Here is a 20016-nt window from a genome sequence, read left to right as displayed (position 1 = left end):
TTGCAGTTCATTTCTGCCATCATAAAACACTATGGCAGAAGGCTTCTTTAAAATGGTACCTGAACCACATATAGCCTCCTCATTGCAGTAGTGTAAAGCAATTTCGTGTACACTGTAGACTGAAATGTTGCAAGGATCTCTGGAGACTAATACTTTCCTTTTTTTTGACAGATAAATAAAAGTTCTGTCACTTATATGACAGCACTGTAAGTGATGCTCCCTATTAGACTGCCAGCATGATTGCCCATTGCAAAACATCTATTGCATAACATCCATTCAGACCGATTCATATTTGCAATCAAAATTGCCTCTCCTGCAGTGCATTGTTTTCTCTCCCTTTTATTAGTGTCCTTTTCATTTAACAAAACCAAAATAGCACACGTAAATTGTTGTATGCACTGGTTGATTTTTTTTTTTTTTTTGTTAAAAATGCCTTTCTGCAAGCTAAGGGATGGATTGGGAATTATAACTCCTGTGCATCCTGCTGCCAATACAGGAGCAACAGGCAGCTCCTCTACATGCAGTAGGGCACAGCGGAGCCATGTCTATACTGCTGGAAAAGCTCCACCTTTGCTCTTCCCCTCCACACAGCCACTCCATGGCACACTGGCTGTCTGCAGGCAGCCCTTGCCTGTTGCTAAAAGGGCTGCTAATTGGCGCCGGAGGGAGAGGAAGGTGTTTTGTAGGCAGGTGAATGGCTGTGCTTCTGCAGGGACTGCACACAAGGCTTGGTGGGAGCTGGGGGCATGGGGAGGGGCTGAGTCTGGGACAGGGCCAGAGAAGGGGGGTGAATGCCCTGTGCCTGTGAGCAGTGGAGGAGGGCTGGAGGGTGTTGAGGCAGAATTCTGAAGGTTTTCAAGTCTTCTAAGCCTAAGGATTTGTTTGTTTGGTTTTTTTTGTTTTATTTTTTTGTTTGTTTTTGTGGGGTGTGGGTTTGGGCTTTTTTTGGCTTTTTAAAATGTTTTTCATTCCTGGTGTGAATATTCCAAGAAACAGTTAGACCCCAATTCTCTATAGGAGTCTTTCTTATCAGCCTCTAAGACCTGTTTTTACTGCAACTGTTGCGCATAGGAAAAGGGAAGGTTGCTATTGCTGCAGTAAATATTCTGGGACACCTCATACTGTTTCCAAACTTTCTGTTCCTGGGGACTTTTTTCCATCTGAGCTTCACACCTTGTACTTGATCTCCCTTTCTGGATATGATTGTGAACAACTAAATGTCAAAACCAAGTCTATACCCTGGTACAGTATTGAAGCAGAATATCAGTGCCACTTGGATTTAGCTCTTAACAGACTGTGAAGGCTTCCAGTAAGGCTTTACCAGGGTGAGTTAATACCTGCAGTACAGTGTATGACTTTGGAAAGCTTTATGCCATGTGACTTTTATGCCTCGCTTTTTCACATGGTCTGAAATCATGGTATCTGAGGTAAACAGCAAATGATCATTGTTTGGACTATTATTTAATTTTTGAGCAAATCATAATGACTATTAGAACAAGTCCTGAAAGGTGTCTGGGGTTGGCTGACTAACATTTAGCAGAGGAAAATGTACATGATTTCAAACCTCATTGAATTTCTCCGAGTCTGTAACCAAAGGGGTGAATTTGAGGGCAGAGAGAAGAAATATTATATTGGAGTTAATGTCACCAACTCAGCATGCATTAGAGCTGATCAGAAATCTCAGCACAGTAATATTTTGGAGCAAATTCAATCTGATTTGCCCTCAGAAGGTCAAACCCTATGAACAATTTAAAAAGCATCTCTGGGTTCATCTGTACTATGTACAAGAGCATAACCTCACACACACACACGAACTTGGCATGGCTTGGCAGTCTTCCACATTTCATCAGGGAGATTGGTACAACCTCAGTGCGTGGCTATAGATGGGTTCAGCAAGGTTGTGCATTTCAAAAGGTTAGGCTGCTAAATGGCCACGTAGGCATGTAAAAGTTTCAGATATATTTTCAAAGTCTAGATAGCTTCAGGTGGATGAGTTATGCTGGAAACCTTCATCTTTCTGATCAATATCAGAGGATTAAATGAGATACAGTCCCTGAAAATTGTCTATGGGTAGGATAAGGACCAGCCCTAGTGCAGACACACCGGTACATCTTTAGTGGAGATGTCTCTTAGATATCAGTATACAGTAATAATGCTGCCAGTTCTGGTATTCAGAAGTTAATATTGGAGCTCAAAATATTAATTTTTGGGTGGGTTTCTTTCATACCATTTTTCTTTTAAGGCCAAGATTGCTCATTGGCTACATCTTTTGATTTTGCTGTTAGTTTTCAAATGAGAGCTGAGATGTAATCAATGAAATAGAGTTTTAAGGAAAAATTTGATGATCACAAAATAATATAATAATTTATAATAAGATACTATGAATGCCAGATTCAATTAGCCTTGCTCACTCATAATGAAATTATTTTACTGAATAAAATCATCACTATCAGATGCAAAAATCCAATCCACAAAAACCACAAAACCTAAAATGTAAACCTATAAAATGTAAATCCACAAAACCCCCAAAACCTATATAATGTAAATAGTCCTGTTAAGTCTGAAAGTGCAATATTATGTGATTTCAATATGGAGAGCCATCAGGAAACAGTTTCAAGACTAGAAGTAGTAATCATTCCATGAAATTAGCAGGTAGGGCCTTCAAAATTAATAAACACATAGTGAGTCTTCACATAATCTGTTTTCAAGCTAAGAACCCTTACACAGGATGTTAAGGATGCTAAAAGTTCTCTTCACTCAAGGAAACACCAGAAAAGATCTTGGAAAAGGGCAATAAAAGTTATTAAATATTTGGAAACCATAACAAGCTCAGGAAATGCCTCAGTAACAAAAAGCTGGAAGCTGGATGAGCACCTGGGGAAAGTACCACCAAAACTAGACTCTTTTTATATCCTACTCTGTCATGCATTTCTTGGAGACTCTTGGAGATAAGAAGCTTCATTAGATGGGTCTTTGATCCACTGTGGTTGCTCTTCTGCTCTGAAACTGAAAGACTGCATATCTGTAACACTATGGCAAGCGAGGGGGCAAAACTTCTTTCTGATGAGACATTAAAAAGGCTGAGGCTCTTCTGCTGACAGGAGAGTGTGGAAGGAGTTTTTGAATATCTTGAATATTGTGATTCTAAGTTATTATTCATCAAATCCTGCAATTCTAGAAGTGGAACTTTTTCCTTGGTTTTTGTTTTTTTTTTGCAAGAAGAGCATTTTAAAACGCACTAAAGAAAACACTTTCCCTTCATGAAGGACGGTGAAGTTCTACAAGTTGTTGCTCCAGGAGCTTGTAGAGGCCAATATCAGCCACAGCTTCAAAGCGGCACTAAACAAACTCATTAACAAAGATTCATCCACATTCTAAAGGGAATATACAGAGATGGTCTAATATCCTCCTACAAAAATTGTGGGTGATAGGAAACACAAGCATTTGACAGCCAAGTGGCAAAAGGCATGTTCCATGAATAGTACCTCCTCTTGCCAGCAGTTGTGACAAAATGCTGGCCAAGGTCTTGGATCTGACCCAGCAGGGAGTTCTTCCTCAGGGAAGAACTGACCAAGCAGGGATCTTGCTGCATCTTACGAAATGACATCCTGGAAAATTGACTGACAGGAAATCAAACCCTTGCAGATTTCCTGTTAACAGACTGTAATAATCGTGTGGTCTCTCTGTACAATGCAAAGCCTGAATGAAAAAGTAGAGCCCTGCAATTTCTGCAGAACAACCAGAAATGTTAATTTAAAGGGTGCTACCAAATAGCTATAGAAAAAATGTTATCATCTCTGAAAAAAGCCAATGTACTAATCTGCTTGCCACTGCTTGTTTTCTGCATTTAGGAAATTCTACATCCATTTAGACATCATAGTTAATTGATCATGGAAAGTTTTAAAGACATCTTTAATTTCTTTGATATTTCACAAAAAAAATACAACATGGATCAGACTTGTCAGATTCCAGTTCTAAATGCTGTCATTTCAGTTATATGGTTCTAAACCATTAAAATGAAAGGAATAGTAGAGGAAGCGGAATACTGTCTTTAGGAGAATTACATAATGCTTTTCTCTGTACAATACAGTAGTAGTAGCTGCCCTGAAACACTAGGTAGATCCTTCAGCTGAGACTGGAATAGTTCTATTTCAGATGTATGTTAGCAGAACAGGGTACTGCTACCAAATTTAAAGATTAGTGTTAGTCGTAAGAGGAAGAGCTTTCTGGGAAAGCTGAGAAGGAAATGTAACAGAAGAGCTTTATGGACAGCATTCATTTCCTTAGAGAGGTCTGATTCCAGTTCAGAGAGTGAACCCTGAAACCATCCCTACTTTCTGTCCTCAGAGGTGGGATGGGGAATCTTTCCAGGAAATCGTGCAATCATCCTCTGACAGAGGCTGAACACTTTCCTAAGCAGCTGATTATCCCATTCTCATGTAGCATTACGCTATTCATGATCATCAAATATTTATTTCCACTAATGCATCAGAACCTGGGTCAAGATGTGGCTGTGCTGAAAAGTATACGGGAAAATTCAGACTTTCTCTGCCAGAATGATTTTGAATATGTTGTATATGTTTGGTTTTGTGTTTGTTTTTTTTTTTTTTATTTATAAATTAGGTCAGTAATTTTTAAGGGTTAAGAAGAATCTCCCATTTTCACTACTTCTGTATTCCTGAGGTATGTTCTCTAAGCGATACAGATAAATTGTAGTGAAATTAGTTTCAATGAGCAGAAATATCTGTAATATATATTCTTGGTATATGTTATGAAAGTCAGTCAATTTGACTGCTTGAAGATGTAACTCAATGTGAATGGCGTAAACTACATGTTGACTTCAGCCAGACTAAGTTTCTTCAGCGAGGCCAAAAGAATCTAACTCACTGAGACAAAGTCTCAGTCAGAAATGTTGTGCATATCCAATTCCATGATATTTTATGTAAACATAATTTGTTTAATATACTGTAAGAAAGATCTAGGCTAAATTCAAATGTATAGGAAACTGTTGTGCCATCTCAGAGGCCATGGGCTAAAATCAAGTTCCTTCCTGTGCACCTGGTTAGACTCATATTAGGTGAATTTGTTATGCTTCCTCTGCAACCTAACATATTTGTGGTGCATATATTCAGCATATTTTTCCATTAAATGAAATCTGATGATTTTGTAAAAATGATGTTATTATGTTGCAGCTTAATCAGAGCTTTTAGGAACTTCAAGGATAGCATTCTTCTTGCAAAATATACATCTGTAAGGTGTATATCTATATCCTAACTCAAAACTTCTAGATATTAGTCACCAAAGAGAAATAAATACTCGTGTATAGTGAAGACATCCAAAATAAACCATATGATCTAGAACACCTCTATGTGTTTCAGTTATCTGTAAAGTAAGCCTGTGGTAATGAGCACAGTACACACACTTGTCCTACAGATATTGCCCCATTTAGTGAGTTGAAGTATGTGTGTAGACCCTTTTCCAGGTTCAGAGAATTCTTTCTCCCAGACACATAACAGGTCTTTTAACCTGTTTGAATCCATGAGCTGATCAGTTCTGCTGGCTAGGATCCATCTGCACATCTGGAGAAGCATGTTGTTTCATTGCTTGTCTGCAGGTGTGCTATGAGGGAGCAGCATTCTGCTGCTTTGAGGAAAAGGGGCCATCCAGCCCAAAATTTCCAAGCTGCCTACAGATAATTTTGTAGTGGAACAGCTTATAATCACAATAAATGCCTTCATTTTGCAGCATAGTGCTCATGCTCAAGTAGGTTTTTCTTTGTGATACTTGAGGCTTCATAGGAAAACTCTCACAAGAGGCTGATTTTGTTCAGTAATTGACCTTGGTGAGGGGCAAGGAGAGATAAGGGTGACAGTACTTCAAAGGCTGTCAATCAGAGATTAACATACTCATGCTCATTTTGTGTTGCTGTTGACATCTTTAATTCACCCAGGACTTAAAGACAAGGCATTTCTATTTCATGCTTATTTGCTGATATTAGTGTCTAGGGAACATTAACACTTATGGGTCTCAAACATTAAATTGCTGAAGTTCTAGATGTTTTAAAACTCTAATATTACTTAGCTTCCACGTTCCCAGGGACAGACTTCACCCTCGCACAATGTTATCTCTTTAATCAACTTTAAATTGTATACCCTGCAGCTCTGCAATAGATTTTGAAACATAACACTATTGTTGGCAAAATTTCAAGATTATATTTTCTCAGAGATTATCTGCTTTTAATCAATTTCTGAAGTGAACAGAGCACAGGACTTTCCCGCAGTTACAAACATACATCTCCTTTTTCCATTTAGTCTTTTTCCTCTATGTATTTCTGTTCTAACTGATAAAAGGTTAATGTCCTTTTTACCTGTATTTTCTCATTTTTTCCTATCAACAGTTGCATGAAGATACACAAAGTTTTAGCTAAATACTTCTTAGAGTGTGTTTGTGTAAAATTAAAGAAATTGGCTGGGGTTTTTTTCATATCATGCCTTTTATGTTTGAGAAAATGGAATTTACACTGGAAGTTCAAAACTCTTTATGTTGTCTAGTTCTTTTTTAATGCTATTTAAGCCAGAACTATATATAGAGGCACTAAAAATTTGCAGAACTAGAGACAAATTTCCAAAATCCATATCTAAATTTAAGAAAGTAATTTTGAATACCTACATGGGAAATAATTTGCTATGTGAAATTTCTTACCTCTTCAGAAGTTCTAAAAGAGTGAATAAAGTACTTGGTACAGTTCTACTCGTAGGCACCTAAAAAGGGATTATGATGGTGCACAGAAATCCTGTTAATAAAAATATTAACTTCTTTTTATCAAGTGTCCCTGGTGATCTCAATTCATATTAAATTCCTTTGTTTTCAGACCTGAAGTTTCAGATCCGTACATTTCTTTTGTAGTAGGAGGGAAAATTACAAAATCCACAGTGTTCGAGGGACTTTGCAGAGAAAGTCCAGATTTAGATAGGAATTCAACATCTGAAGCTGATTTACAAAGCCTGAGCATGCTGCTGAGATCTCAAGAATTAGAGATTCTGAGAGAAAGCAGTCAATACTCACCATGTTCATCCAATAGTATGTTGTCAGGTTTGATGTCCCTGGAAAATAAGGAAAGGAATGCATTACATTTCATACCCAAAGGAAACCTGCAATTTTTGAGTTTTTCCCATCTGGGTATGAGGGCTAAGTCACTTAAACTATTACAAAACCAATGAAAACCATGTCATATGTAAAGGCAAATGATTTTTATCTACATCCCTATTTCCCTGAGAAAACATGCATACTAAAGAGGTTCTCTAGGTTTCCATTTGTTGTGATTTTGTTTTCATATGGTTAGCATTGACATGGGATTGGTTTTCAAGATTATGTGATTTATTCTTTATAACAGTGGGAACTATGAGATGGAAGATTTACATCTAGAAGGTGCCTGACTGCTTCAGGGACTCCATATCTCACAGAAACAATTTAGCTGGAAACATTGGTGGTTTACCCTGTCTGCCAGTTCAAGTTCATGCTGTTGTCAGAAGGGATGGAGACAACTTTTCCTCACCATTCTCAGGCATTCCCACTCTCTCACTGGGTCCAGCATTATTGCCATTGGTGTGGACCTGTTCTGGGGGAAATTCATCGCTTTTGCCAGCTGGATCAGTCTGTGGTTTGGCTCACCCTGGGGCTTGGCTCACCCTGGGGCTTGGTGTGTGTGATGTGGCAGTGTTGTGTGGCACTGCCTTGTCCCTGGCAGCTTGAAGTTCATACAGTTCTGAAGCTGTGTTCTTTGGTATGGCACTGACAGAGTGGCAGAGGCATCAGTCCACCTTGAACAAAACTTTTGCCCCTTGGACTGAAATTTCCCCTTATCTCAAAAGACAAGGCACCATAAACTGTCAAAATAAGCTGTTGAATAAGTCTGCAAATGACACTCCAAACATTCCCACCTGTTTAATTTCTTTTAGACAACAGATGACTTGATGGCTTGATTATTCCAATTTAACCATTTCCTAGGAAAGTTTTTTGCTAATGTGCCCATAAATGGAGTAAAGAAAAAAGGAAAAAGTTGCAAAAAGAAAATATGTTACACCAGAACATCTTTTTTTTTTTTTTTTTAATTTTAATTACAGAAGGACTTCTCAAGTAAACATCATACAGGAATAAGATAGCAATAGCAATTATAATATATATTGTTTGCATGATATGAGCTTAGTCATCACTCAAACTCTAAATCTTTGTTGACAGAAGAAGGAAGCTTACACCTTCCTTAGGATTCTGGATTCCACACTTTCTATTCTTCTTGAGAATCATATGAAATTATTAAGTATGCTAAGATTATGTTTATAAGTCATGTAGCAGCAGCTGGGGAAACATAGGATAAATAAGAAATTAGTTTGAATAATTCTCTGGACATTTGGAAATAGTGTAGGACGCATATGTGTCCATGTAAGGAAAAGGATTTCACCATGAATTACCATCTGGAATGGAAATTTTAAATTATCTCTGTATTTCAGTGGGAAATACTGTATTTCTTTTGCACAACTTACAGGCTACCTATAACTGTCTGATTCAGTGGCAGTTCTACTTATGTGTAATATATAGGGAACATCTGTCCTAGAGCCTATTTCACCCAAAACCTTCCAAACTCTGACTTGTGTCTTTCCTGTCCCCTGAAGTCACTCGGCATAACATTTATCATATCAAACACTTTCCTTCCCTGATTTCATATGGGTCAAGCTGTGAGTTACAGGCAAACTGTAGGAATAAATATCTTTGTTTATATTATAAAACTTATCTTTGGTTGAAGTATCATAGGAAATTCTATGTATTTTTATATCCAGTGTTATATCTAACTTCTCAATTGATGAGACAGGTTTTAAAAGAGCTATTGTTCAGATAGTATCAAATATATTTGCTAGTGACAAAATGATTTCTGGTTTTTGATAACTGTTTTCTGATAAGAGTTAGAATTGTGATTTCATATGAAATAGTCTTTGTGGCTGATCCATCACTTGAAAATACAGCAATGACTTTCAATGGAAGTAAGCATGTCAAAGTTTTGACAGTTAAATTAAATATTTTAAACTTTGCCTTCACAAATTTTAACAAGCACAAACTGACTGTACTTCTTACGTGGGTAAAAAGGTTGGGGGCACACACAAGTACACTGGGGCCTTTCTGCACCTTCCTAAAATGAGTGATACATTCAACATCACCCCAAACTCTTTTCCCACTTAAAGAAAATTAAAATTTGGAATTATACAATCACTAGTACTTCACTGAGAATAAAACTGATTAAAAGGAAAAATTCAGCTTTATGAGCTACTGCCATATGTATAACAATATAGCACGCAGGGATTGCTCATTACAAGACTGTGCCTTTTCTATCTCTTTTTTTAAGATGAGTTCAAATAATTTGAATATCTGCTATGGTATTGCATCATTAAATAGACCATACATTTTTATAGCCACCAGAAAAGACATTGACAAATCCACTTGACAACTGCATGTATCATCAAATATATTCTTCATGCAGTTTGCATCTGTAATGCTCAGAAAGTTTGAGTGGTAAAATTAGATCTGTGCTTATCTTTCTGTGACTAATTCAGGCAGTGGCTGATACTTGATACAGATGTGCACAGAACATAAAGCTTTTCCTACCTAAGGGATGTTTCCCACTGTGGGCACTGTCAGCTTTGCTCATTTTGCTCATAGGCAGAACTGTAGCTGGGGGCAGATACCACAGGGTGTATTGCTTTGCACACAGCAGCCCAACCCCTCAGTCCCTGGGGCAACATGATAGACTCATAACCATGCCTCTGATCTCAAAATAGGCTGTTTTAAACTGCTTTTACAGCAAGTAAAAGTCATGGGCTAACTTGAGAGGAGGTAAACAAGTTCCTTAAGTAAGATGCTGCTGTTTTGGGATCACATGCCAGGAGACATGCACGATGCACAGATTCACGTTGCAGGTGACAAAGGAAAGCACAGGGTCAGCGTGAAGAGTGTGCCTTCCAGCAGCACTGTTGTGTGCTTGTCCCCTGTTTACAGCATGCACTAAAAGCTCTGTTCTGCAGAGGTAGCTTGTTGAAAGCTCCAAAGACTGCAGAGGAACAAGGGCACTGCTCTGCCCTTGCACTGACTGCTGCCAGCTAGGTACAGGACAAGGATGGTTCAAAATGGTCAAGGGGAAGACGTAGCAGGTCTGGGTGCATTGCAAGTTACTGGATATATTCAGAACTGAGGGCTTCTGGCATCTGTTATATTTAGTTCTTCTAAACAAATACTCTACAAAAATTCATTAAATAGTAAAAATGCTCCTTATGTAGAAAGGTGGATTTAAAAGATAAAAACTCTTTAGTTAAGCAATTTAAATTCAAATATATTACATAAATGAAATTCTGTTTTGATTATGCATCAAGTTTTCTGAAAAAAATTTCCCCTTAGCAAGCATGTTCAAACAACAGGGTGTGAAATTCAGCACCTTAACTTCAGGGTTTTCCTGTTATGCATATCCCTAGCTAAGAGAACTAATTGAAATACTTCTTTCATAATCCGAATACCTTGAACCAGTTCATAAGAGAAATTGAAGGACTTCTGCAAGGAGCAAACTCATGGTTTGAATTCAGAAGAGCCCTGGACTGCTCTCTAGCCATTCACCAAGCAATGACTGACAGAGCTATGACAGCATCCTTGACAATGATTTCATAAACACAACTTTCTCAGTTTGTACCAGTGCTACTCCAGCTCCTTTTATATGCAGAAAAATCAGAGTAACATAGAAATAAGAGTAGAGAAACCTTCAAAGTCTTTACTCGGTGACAGGACCAAGCATGACTAATATACCAGCTGACCCAAGAAACTCAAAGGTGTGGACAGTTGAGAAAAAAGGTGGAAAAAACGCAGTTTAGCTGCCAGTTATTGATATTGTCTGTGAACCCATTTCTAGCTTTCTTCATTGCCTTAGCTACAAATGTCAAAATAAATTTGCCTGAAAGATGAAAGTACAGTAAGAAGGTGCTTCATATAATTTCCAAGCAGGAAAGAATGATTAATAATCCACTTGTATCTTCTGTAATACCTGGGCTGAGTGGGCATCCCATGCTTGAAGATACTCTCTCTGCACACAGTAAAACCATGTGTGTGACTCAGCTCATGTTCACCACATATGCCTGTCGGAATGTCCTCCCTGAAAGGCTCACAGTGATAATAAAGGACATAGGTTCAAGAATCTGTAGTTTTAGTTACCTTTTCCATCAATGTTTCTTTCTGGTGTTACTGAGTGAAGTAAAAGCAGATTTCTAAATCAAGAAGCGGCAAGGTCATGCAGTCGTCACTCTTGTCAGTTTTCATGACCTGACTGGATAAATCTCAGGCAACCTGATGTGATTGGAAGGCTGACCCTGCTTTGGGCAGAACATCAGACTGGAGGTCCCTTCTACCCTGAATTAATCTGAATCTATGCAAAATAATGTATCCAATTTCAAAGCCCCTCATACTTATTTCCCCCCCTTTTGGTTACAAGGAAATTCATAAGAGATCGAAGAGACCTGTAAGAGATATATATGTGGAATTTAGTGAGACTGATATAGTCCATAGCAGTCCATCTTAACTTAAGATCTTCCACCTTAAGTTAAATTCTGTCATGGGGCTTGAATGCTCATGAAGAAAATAGTGGGAATAAATAGCCTATCTTCAATATGAAATGAGGTTAAAACTGAAATACCCTGCAGTGCAGCTCTGGAGAGGCGTAACACAATATTTATTAGCTATGTAAGTGTTGAAAGAATGAGGATTACATCACCTGAAGAAGACTGAGAACTCTCAGTAGAAATGAGCAAATCTAGGTGATTACATTTCCAGTGTCAGATAAAATGACAGAAATTGCATATATACATCAGAAGGGGAGAATCTGAATTGCTCATATGGATTAATGGTCATACATAACCTTTCTGAGGTCACACTTTTTGTGTAGGTCAATTAATTATAGAAAAGAAGACTGAAAAACGTGATGATGCCATTTGCTCTAAAGCTTGAAATTCAACAATCTCCAAAAAAATTTCCTTTGTACTACTATCAACTGAGAACCTTGTAATTTTCATCTCTATTTTTATGGATGGACTTGAAACATCCATTTAGAAATGAAAGGATTATTGCTGGTGAAGTCAACTATGAATTGCCCGATTTTCTCAAGGAAAAGAATTAATGGTTGGTTCATTGCCTATCACTCCACACTGATTCTATTTTTCTATAACCTACTAATTCTTACTAGGTTATAGAATAATAACAGGAAAAAAAGGTATTATGCTCTAATTTAAAACAAAGGTATGTCCTTTGGGTTCCATGATTTCTTAGCACCTGAAAGAAAACAGTCAAAAAAGAAAAGATCTCCGGAAAGGCTAAACAAAAAAATTTCTTGTGACTAAAGAACAAATGGATTAGGTTGCTTAGTTAACAGAAGAGATCTGTAAGATGCAATACAACAAATAATAAATAATATCTAGGTGGTCAGTGAAACTTTTCTATTTGCTTTTGGAACATGAATGTGGATTCATATTCCATAAAACCAAAGTGAACAAAACAAACAGGGTTTGAATTATACAAGTGAGAATTAAACTCAAGTTGATCACTACAAGTCATAATTGCATAAAGATGCTTCAGAAGCTTAAACAAAGATTTAGCCATTGATGTGAATAACAAAACGACCAGCTAGAGTTCCTCCAGCAAAGGTTAATCTAATTGATTTAGGAAAGCACTTCTAAGGCAAGTACAGGCACTGTCTTCCCTTCACCTTTTTGAAACACATCCATAATAACACCAAACATAAGATCTATGCTTTTCCTTAAACCTGTGAGAACTGAAAAACTATCACTGTCCACCTGTTTTATTCTTCTTTTGTATTTTACAGAAAAGTTATAAACACCACAAGCTTGGTTTCTGCCATGTTTATACTTGTGGTTTTTTTGCTTTTGCCTGCATTTTCTCATTTTATCAAAAGATTTCAAGTGTTTCTAACACAGGCACAGCTGTTCTTTGCCAGTTCAAACAGCTTTTTAATGTTATCAGAGGAAATATTTCAGCTATAACAATTCTGTATGGGTCTGAATTCACAGCCCTTTATCTGGTATCAGCAAAAAATCCAGAGTACATTATTTCAGCTTTATGTCTGACAGATTTCAGTCTTTGCCTTGCTGGCTCAGACCAGGATCTAATGTATTATCAGATTTCCATTCTCTTGAGCTTCTAAAATCCCACAGTAACTTCTATCAGCATTTCAGTTAACGGCAGTTTTACCAGCATGACTTATAATGGAGTATTTCCACTTTTTAATGATGATTGGTTTTCTCAGAACAAGGACCATTGAGGTTTCAGCTGTTCATTAACCAAAGGCAAATTACAGAGAAAATTCAGTTCTGAAATGAAATGAAGTCTTAGACTTTTAAAAGCAGCTCTTGCCTGCTTTTATTTGAGTAGACAGAAGACACGTACCCACTTTAATTCAAAGGACAGAATCTAGCATATGAACAACAGATGTGAGTTGCAAAAAAGGAAGTTCAGACCAGATATAAAGGAAAACCTACTGTGGGGACAGACAAACAGAGGAATAGGCTGCCCAGAGGGGTTGTGTGGCCACCATCCCTGGAGTTTTTCAAGATGTGACTAAATAAATGGCTGGGAAGCCTGGTCTGGATTTATATCTGATCATGCTTTGAGCAGAAGTTTGAACTAGAGATCTCATGAAGTTCCTTCTAACCTGAATTTTACCTATGATGGTTTATATTCAGACAAGTTCTGCAGGGAGCAAAGAGAACTTTCTCCACCCTTCAGATCATGAGCAGCAACTGAGCAGCTTCCTATAAACCCCACTGAGCACTGCAGCCCACAGCCAATCTACTCTGGGGGCAGTGGCAATGCCTAGAGCAATAAAGCTCCATGGATCACAAGATATGCTTGTCTCAGTCTGGGTGATGTGAGCCCGTATTTACATGTGTATCACTGAAAATTCATTGGCTGACAGTTAAGGCAGCCTATGTCCTTGCAGAACGCTAAAGCTTTTATTTTCTCAAAGATAATTTCAAAACGTCCAACGGAGAAATTAAATTAGATGGGTTTTGCATTCTCATAAGGATGCAAAACAAGAAAGATTCAGACAAAGGCCCTTGATATCAGTGGAAGGATTGCACTGACTTCAGCAGACACTGTTTAAGCTCTAATAAAGGTTTTCTCATACACCTTTTAGTGCTGGCAATCTATCTGAATAAACCTTGAAATACTCAGTTTAAAGATTTTTTTCTTAATTATTCGGTTCATTTCTTATGTTATTTCTTTTTCCCTTATGCAGAAATAGACATTTGAAATTACTGTTTTCATGGGGAGAAAAAATTTTGCTATGATCACAGAAAGTCACATTAACTAGTTTTTAAACTACAGTGACCTTCATGATCCTCTGTGCTTTCTCTTGTCAAGTTACTCCCAACAGTCATGACTGAAAGAAATGATTGGTTTTATTACTGGATACAGAGAATGCTATATGAAGACTAGGAGTCTGCACTGACTATTAGATGCAAATGCTAAAGTCTGGAAGACAGTTGCTACCCTTAAAAAATACCCAAAGACTTCTGCATAGCAACATGAGGCCATGTAGGGATAATTCCAATAACCTCAGTCTACTGAGTAGCTGATTCTCTCAAATATTAAATTATTCTCAATTCTTTGCTCAAAACCCATCTATATACTACAGGATATATCTGACCAGGTTTTATTTTTTATTAGTTTTTTTTAGATTTAATTAGTCACACCAATGTTTCGTATCCAATAACTAACATATTCCTGCCATAGAAAAACAAGCTAATCTGACATGAGCAGTTCTGTATAGTTTCCATTAAGATTAATATTAGGTGTATAACAGTTCTTAACAGCCATAAAAATGGCAACGAGTTGGGAAATATAATCTTCCGCTATGGATTATTTGAATTCATATAAGACATCACTGTATCAGAGCCCCGAAGTGAACCATATAATATATTATAAAGGGTTTCTGCTGGTTACGGAAAGAAATGTGAACAAATTTTGATTTTCATAGATAGGGACCTTATTTCCTTCCTATTTGATATTACATTCACAAATAATACATATGTCCAAGGCGTGCTGTTCATAAAGAAAGTGAATGCACACATAGTGAGGTTTACATTAGATTAATTTGTTGAAACTTTGGATAAAGGAAAAGTCCATATATATTGGCCACTGTACAGCCAAGCCATTAATTTTGTCAGAGGTGTTTTGCTTCTATAAGGGCAGCACAGAAACGAGGTATCCTCCAGAGCTGAACTGTGCAGAGTACCTACCAAGAGGATGTGCTCAAGAAACATCCTTAGAGAAGTTTGATGCATCCTTTCTTACTTTTATCAACACCTTATCACTCATTTATCTTTTTAGTTTTTTGTTCCTGACTAACATCCTTCCTAGTTTCAAGAACTGTTCAGTGGTATTAAAAAAAAAATCATAGTAAGAATCTCAGAGTTCTTTACTGTTACTTACTGTTAGATTAATGAGAATGAAAGACTTTGACTGCTCCAGACCTCTGATTATTTGTTCACAACCACACACTTAGATCTCTCCAGTAATTGCTGGCACTTACTGTCCTTTCATAAAGAGATCTTCAGAGCCTTCTCTTCCTGCTCAAATGAATGTTATGATGAGACATGGCCATGTGCATCACTGTAATTTTGAAATTTAGAGAATTCAGTAAAACTGGAAATTAGCGGACGAGATGTGATATTAGATTATGAGAGATCTGTAAACAAAAGTAACATCTTGTGGGTGCTCATTTGTATGAAACTGGATGTGTTTCCACCAGGCACCACATCTGACACCCAGCAGAACAACTAAGTTCAGCAATAGGCTTTCACAATTCATGTTGTCTGACTGAAACAGGAATGATGAAAAAGTGTCTGTTAATAAAAGCCAGTGGCTATGAGTGTGGACAGCAAGTGTAGTGATTGAGATGACAAGAAATTAAAGTACTGATCCTCATCTTTACATATTTAAGCTAGGGCTAATTCACTCACAACCACAGAAAAGTTACACAGATAATTTATTGTTGCATGGCTTTTGCTGATCTATTTATAGGAATAAATAAAAAGGAATGCACCTTTTTTTAGCTATTTCTCTCTTGAGTAAGGAGAAAACTCTAGCACAGCAGAGACTCACTAATTCTGCTTGAAAACAAAATAAACTTCTATTTTTCACCAGGATGTTCATGCATACATTTATTTTCTGAGAAGCAAAGGGAACAATAATTCATTCAATCAGCCCAGTCATTCCCATTTGCACTTTCTGGAGCCTCTTATGCACAGATGATTTGCAATGTCAAAGGGCATCACTTCCAGTGTCCTGTTCTAGTCTCAAATAATAATTGGTCTATGTTCTATCCAGGGGAAATTACTTAGCCAACCTCAGCTTCATCAAAAAAAAAAGAAAAAAAGAAAAATAAAGTCTGCATGTTAGACTTCAAATAAGGCATCAAGTCATATTTGTAGTTTTGAAGTGATTTAGGAGATACAGTTTCATAAACATCAAATTACAGTAGATTTTTTTTCATCCATGTACATGGATAGATAGTTATCAGATGTCTTAGAAAAATTAACTCTCCCCTTCAAGAAATTTTAAGACTAACAAACATTACAACTTGAAAGGTAATCTGATTTTTTTACAGTGTTTTAATAGTTTTTTGACATTTTAATTAGACGTTCAACTCTCACAGTACTCATTAAGGCAACTTCTAAATCTAGAAACAATAGAATTCTACAGAATTCTCTGTGAAAAAAAAGAGTAAATGTTTTAGGATCTGAAAGTCATTTCATAAAACTGAAATATCTTTGACAAGACTCTGTACATGCCATCTCAAATAATACATTTATCACCAACCAGAAAGACGTAATTTTGTTATTATGCAATCTGTGATGGATTATTCATGAACCAGACATACTCAACAAGTCAATAGGCCTTGGGAAATAAATCTTTTTATTGTGTCTTTGTATTTAAAATCTTATGTTTGAAATCTGTTGTTTTTCTCTGAAATTCCCATTCCTGGAGCTTTATGAAATTAAAAAAAAAATCGAAAACTATTTCCAGCTATTTATCTGGTAGTATGCATTCATATCATCCTAATCAGAATCCTATCATCCAGCCTATCATCACACTTCTGAGCCTTTTCTTCCTGTGTGGCAACAAGACCATTTGCTAGTCTATACGAAAGATATAACTGCTGTAATAATTATGACAAGTGAAAAAGCTCTCACTAACGACGGCCTCTGAAGACCCAGCCTCTTCCTATGTATCCTTAAAGAGTGCCTGGACATCAGGCTCAAGGCTTGGGCCTGTAATGCCTAAATATGTAGAAACAAGTTACTGTGATGCTGAGTAGAGTGTTGCCTGGGTTTCCTTTCTAGTTTAGTACTATTTTTTACCAGGTGTCCATGACAGTGTTGGATTTTCTTAGCACTTGTGCTAGTCAATTTTATATAGCTCTGAAAATAAAGCTATCAAAGAAGGCACCAAAACATGTTTATTTACAAATGCCTTAATTGGAACAAGCTTGTTATTTTCCAATTTTATCTCCATTTGGAAATACACAATTATGAAAAGATCTTCAATTCTCTACTTGTAGCAATAGGTGGCAGTAATGATATCTACATTTGTCTGGATGGCCAGTGGGCTTTGGAAACACTGTATTTGTCAGTTTTAGCTTGGATAAATAGCCGTAGTAGATACTGTTATCCCAGGTTGAAGAAAATGACCTTTTTAAAATACAGGAATCCTATACCTAGCCTTTCACATTTCTGGGTATATATAGCCAGATAACACTCTTCTTTGGCTAGGTTCATCTCCTGAATTTGCATAGATGCTAAATTAAAATAAAAATATTAAACACAGATGATTGCATTATATCGCTCTTCCTGAAGATCCAAAATTACTTTACCATCAATAACTATATCCTGCAATAGCAAGAAAAATAGACAAAGATTCTTAAATGTTGTAAAAGCTAGAAAGATTGTCCAAGTGAGAATGTGAACCTGTACTTTGTCTCCTCTGTGCTGCTTTGCATAATGTCTCAGAGACTGGAATTGGAAAATACCACTCTAGCCTTGTAAACTGAGCTTTTAAATAACAAAGCCCAGATCGTGTTATCCAGGATTTGTCTTTCAGACACAGTGGTTCATTTTCAAGCAAACATTTACCAGCACAAGCAACTTGAGGGCAATCCAACGCCTAGTTTTCATTTTGCCTGAAGCACTCAAAGCAATGACAAATGTGACACTTTCTTTGCTAGAACTGTTTTCTAGAGTTAACACTGGACATGAGCACAGCCCTCAGACATTCGAGTAGCTCTGAGGGGAACCTTAAACAACAGTCAACACTGCAATGATGATGCCAAAATATCACCACATTTTAAATAAAAATCTTTTTCAGCCAAATGCTTCTTCAGATCACATGGAAGAGTCATGCAGAATCCCCACATAGCAGTAATTTGTCAATAATCTCACAGCTGACTACTCTAATCTTTTCTGTGTTGTAGAGTCAAGAGACCTTCTGTGTGTACGAGTATAAGGGTCATACACTATGTATGAATCAGCTTTCAAGAACAGTTGATGCCTCTGTTAACCATGGGAAGAGCACAACTCATTAGGTGCTAACTGGAGTGTGGCATTTGGAGAGAATTATCTGGTCCAGGAGGAAATGCATACATTGCAATGGGGATGTTTCCTTCCATGATACCATGTAGAGAGCTTTTGACTAGGAATAAGGGGAGAATGTACTCAGTGTGTACTCTGCCAGCAATTGCAAGACTATCAGTCTCCTTACAGTAAAAGGCAGGCATAGGCCCTCTTCCAATTTTCACAGGCAGAAATCCATGTGTGAAACTAAATGAGAGAAGAAATTGATTACATTTGCCCTCTACCTAAAGACAAATCAAGAAAGCATTGTTACTGATAAGCACATCTGGCTTTATCTGTTGTAAAAAGCTAGCACTTTAAGTGTGGTGTTTGTAATGTCTGAAATTCATATAGCTGCTTTGTTTTTCACTGCATGAAATACGGAATAGATCCATTCAGATGTATCACATCTTCAGGAGTTCGCTCAGCTTATCAGACAAATTCAAAAAGAAAATATACAGAATTCCAAACACACAGGTGTGCTTGTCAGCCACTGTTTGTAGTGTGTAATTAATGCATAATATCCCTAAAATTTACCTTAAACCCTCTATCAACGTCTCTACCTAAAAGTCCATGCACTGCCTGTTAGAACAACAGTATCGACAATAACATTATCACATTATTTAACAGCTATTTCCTCCATCTGTACCAGAGTGCATCTAACTACAAACAACATGCCTGGTAACTAAAGTATGGTTCAGTACAGTGGACTTCACGAGCAGGCTAAGGATGGTGACAAGCCCCAAGAAGGACTGCAGACCAGCAAGCAGGAAACAACCATGCCAGGCTGTGTTATTCAGTCTGATCTGAAACCCCAAATGTAGCATAAATTTTGGATTTGCCAACATCCTCACCACTGCCATCACCCAGTATAGTATTTGGGCCTTTATTCCTCAAACTGACCACCTGACATCCCGTAATATATGCAATCAGGACATAAAACCAAGAAGAGGTTGAATATATTCCATGATCAAGTGCACTTTGGTGTTCTGTATATGCTTCCCCCTCTGGCTTGTGTTATATATTTAATGTATGTAAAGATTAGCTGCAGTAGACCAGGATGGGAGGTGTAGAATTTATGCTTGAAAAGAAAATTATATTTGATAAACGATTCAAAACTGATCTACCACTACCTGAAATGTTGGTATCCTGTCCCATGACACTTTTCTATGTCGAGCTTCACCTATCTTGGAAAGGACTGTAATAAATTACTTGTAAGACTAACTTTGAATGCTTTTAAGAAGGAACATTTACAAACAAAATCACAGAGCAATAAATATGGGTATTACTGCAGATTGTTGTTTAG

At 37.2% G+C, this 20016-nt stretch overlaps 1 protein-coding gene across 3 annotated transcripts in view; it reads right to left on the bottom strand.

The window, feature by feature from the left end:
- STK32B (serine/threonine kinase 32B) overlaps positions 1-20016 on the bottom strand; it is a 173848-nt gene that overhangs the window by 50309 nt on the left and 103523 nt on the right. For all 3 annotated transcript variants that reach the window (XM_064653248.1, XM_064653250.1, XM_064653249.1), the window contains one exon: positions 7066-7103. In XM_064653248.1, coding sequence (XP_064509318.1) covers positions 7066-7103 — 38 coding nt within the window. The remainder of the gene's footprint in view (positions 1-7065; positions 7104-20016) is intronic.

This window comes from Pseudopipra pipra, chromosome 4, assembly GCF_036250125.1.
Source record: "Pseudopipra pipra isolate bDixPip1 chromosome 4, bDixPip1.hap1, whole genome shotgun sequence".
Taxonomy (NCBI): domain Eukaryota; kingdom Metazoa; phylum Chordata; class Aves; order Passeriformes; family Pipridae; genus Pseudopipra; species Pseudopipra pipra.
This window is presented reverse-complemented; position numbering and strand designations above follow the sequence as displayed.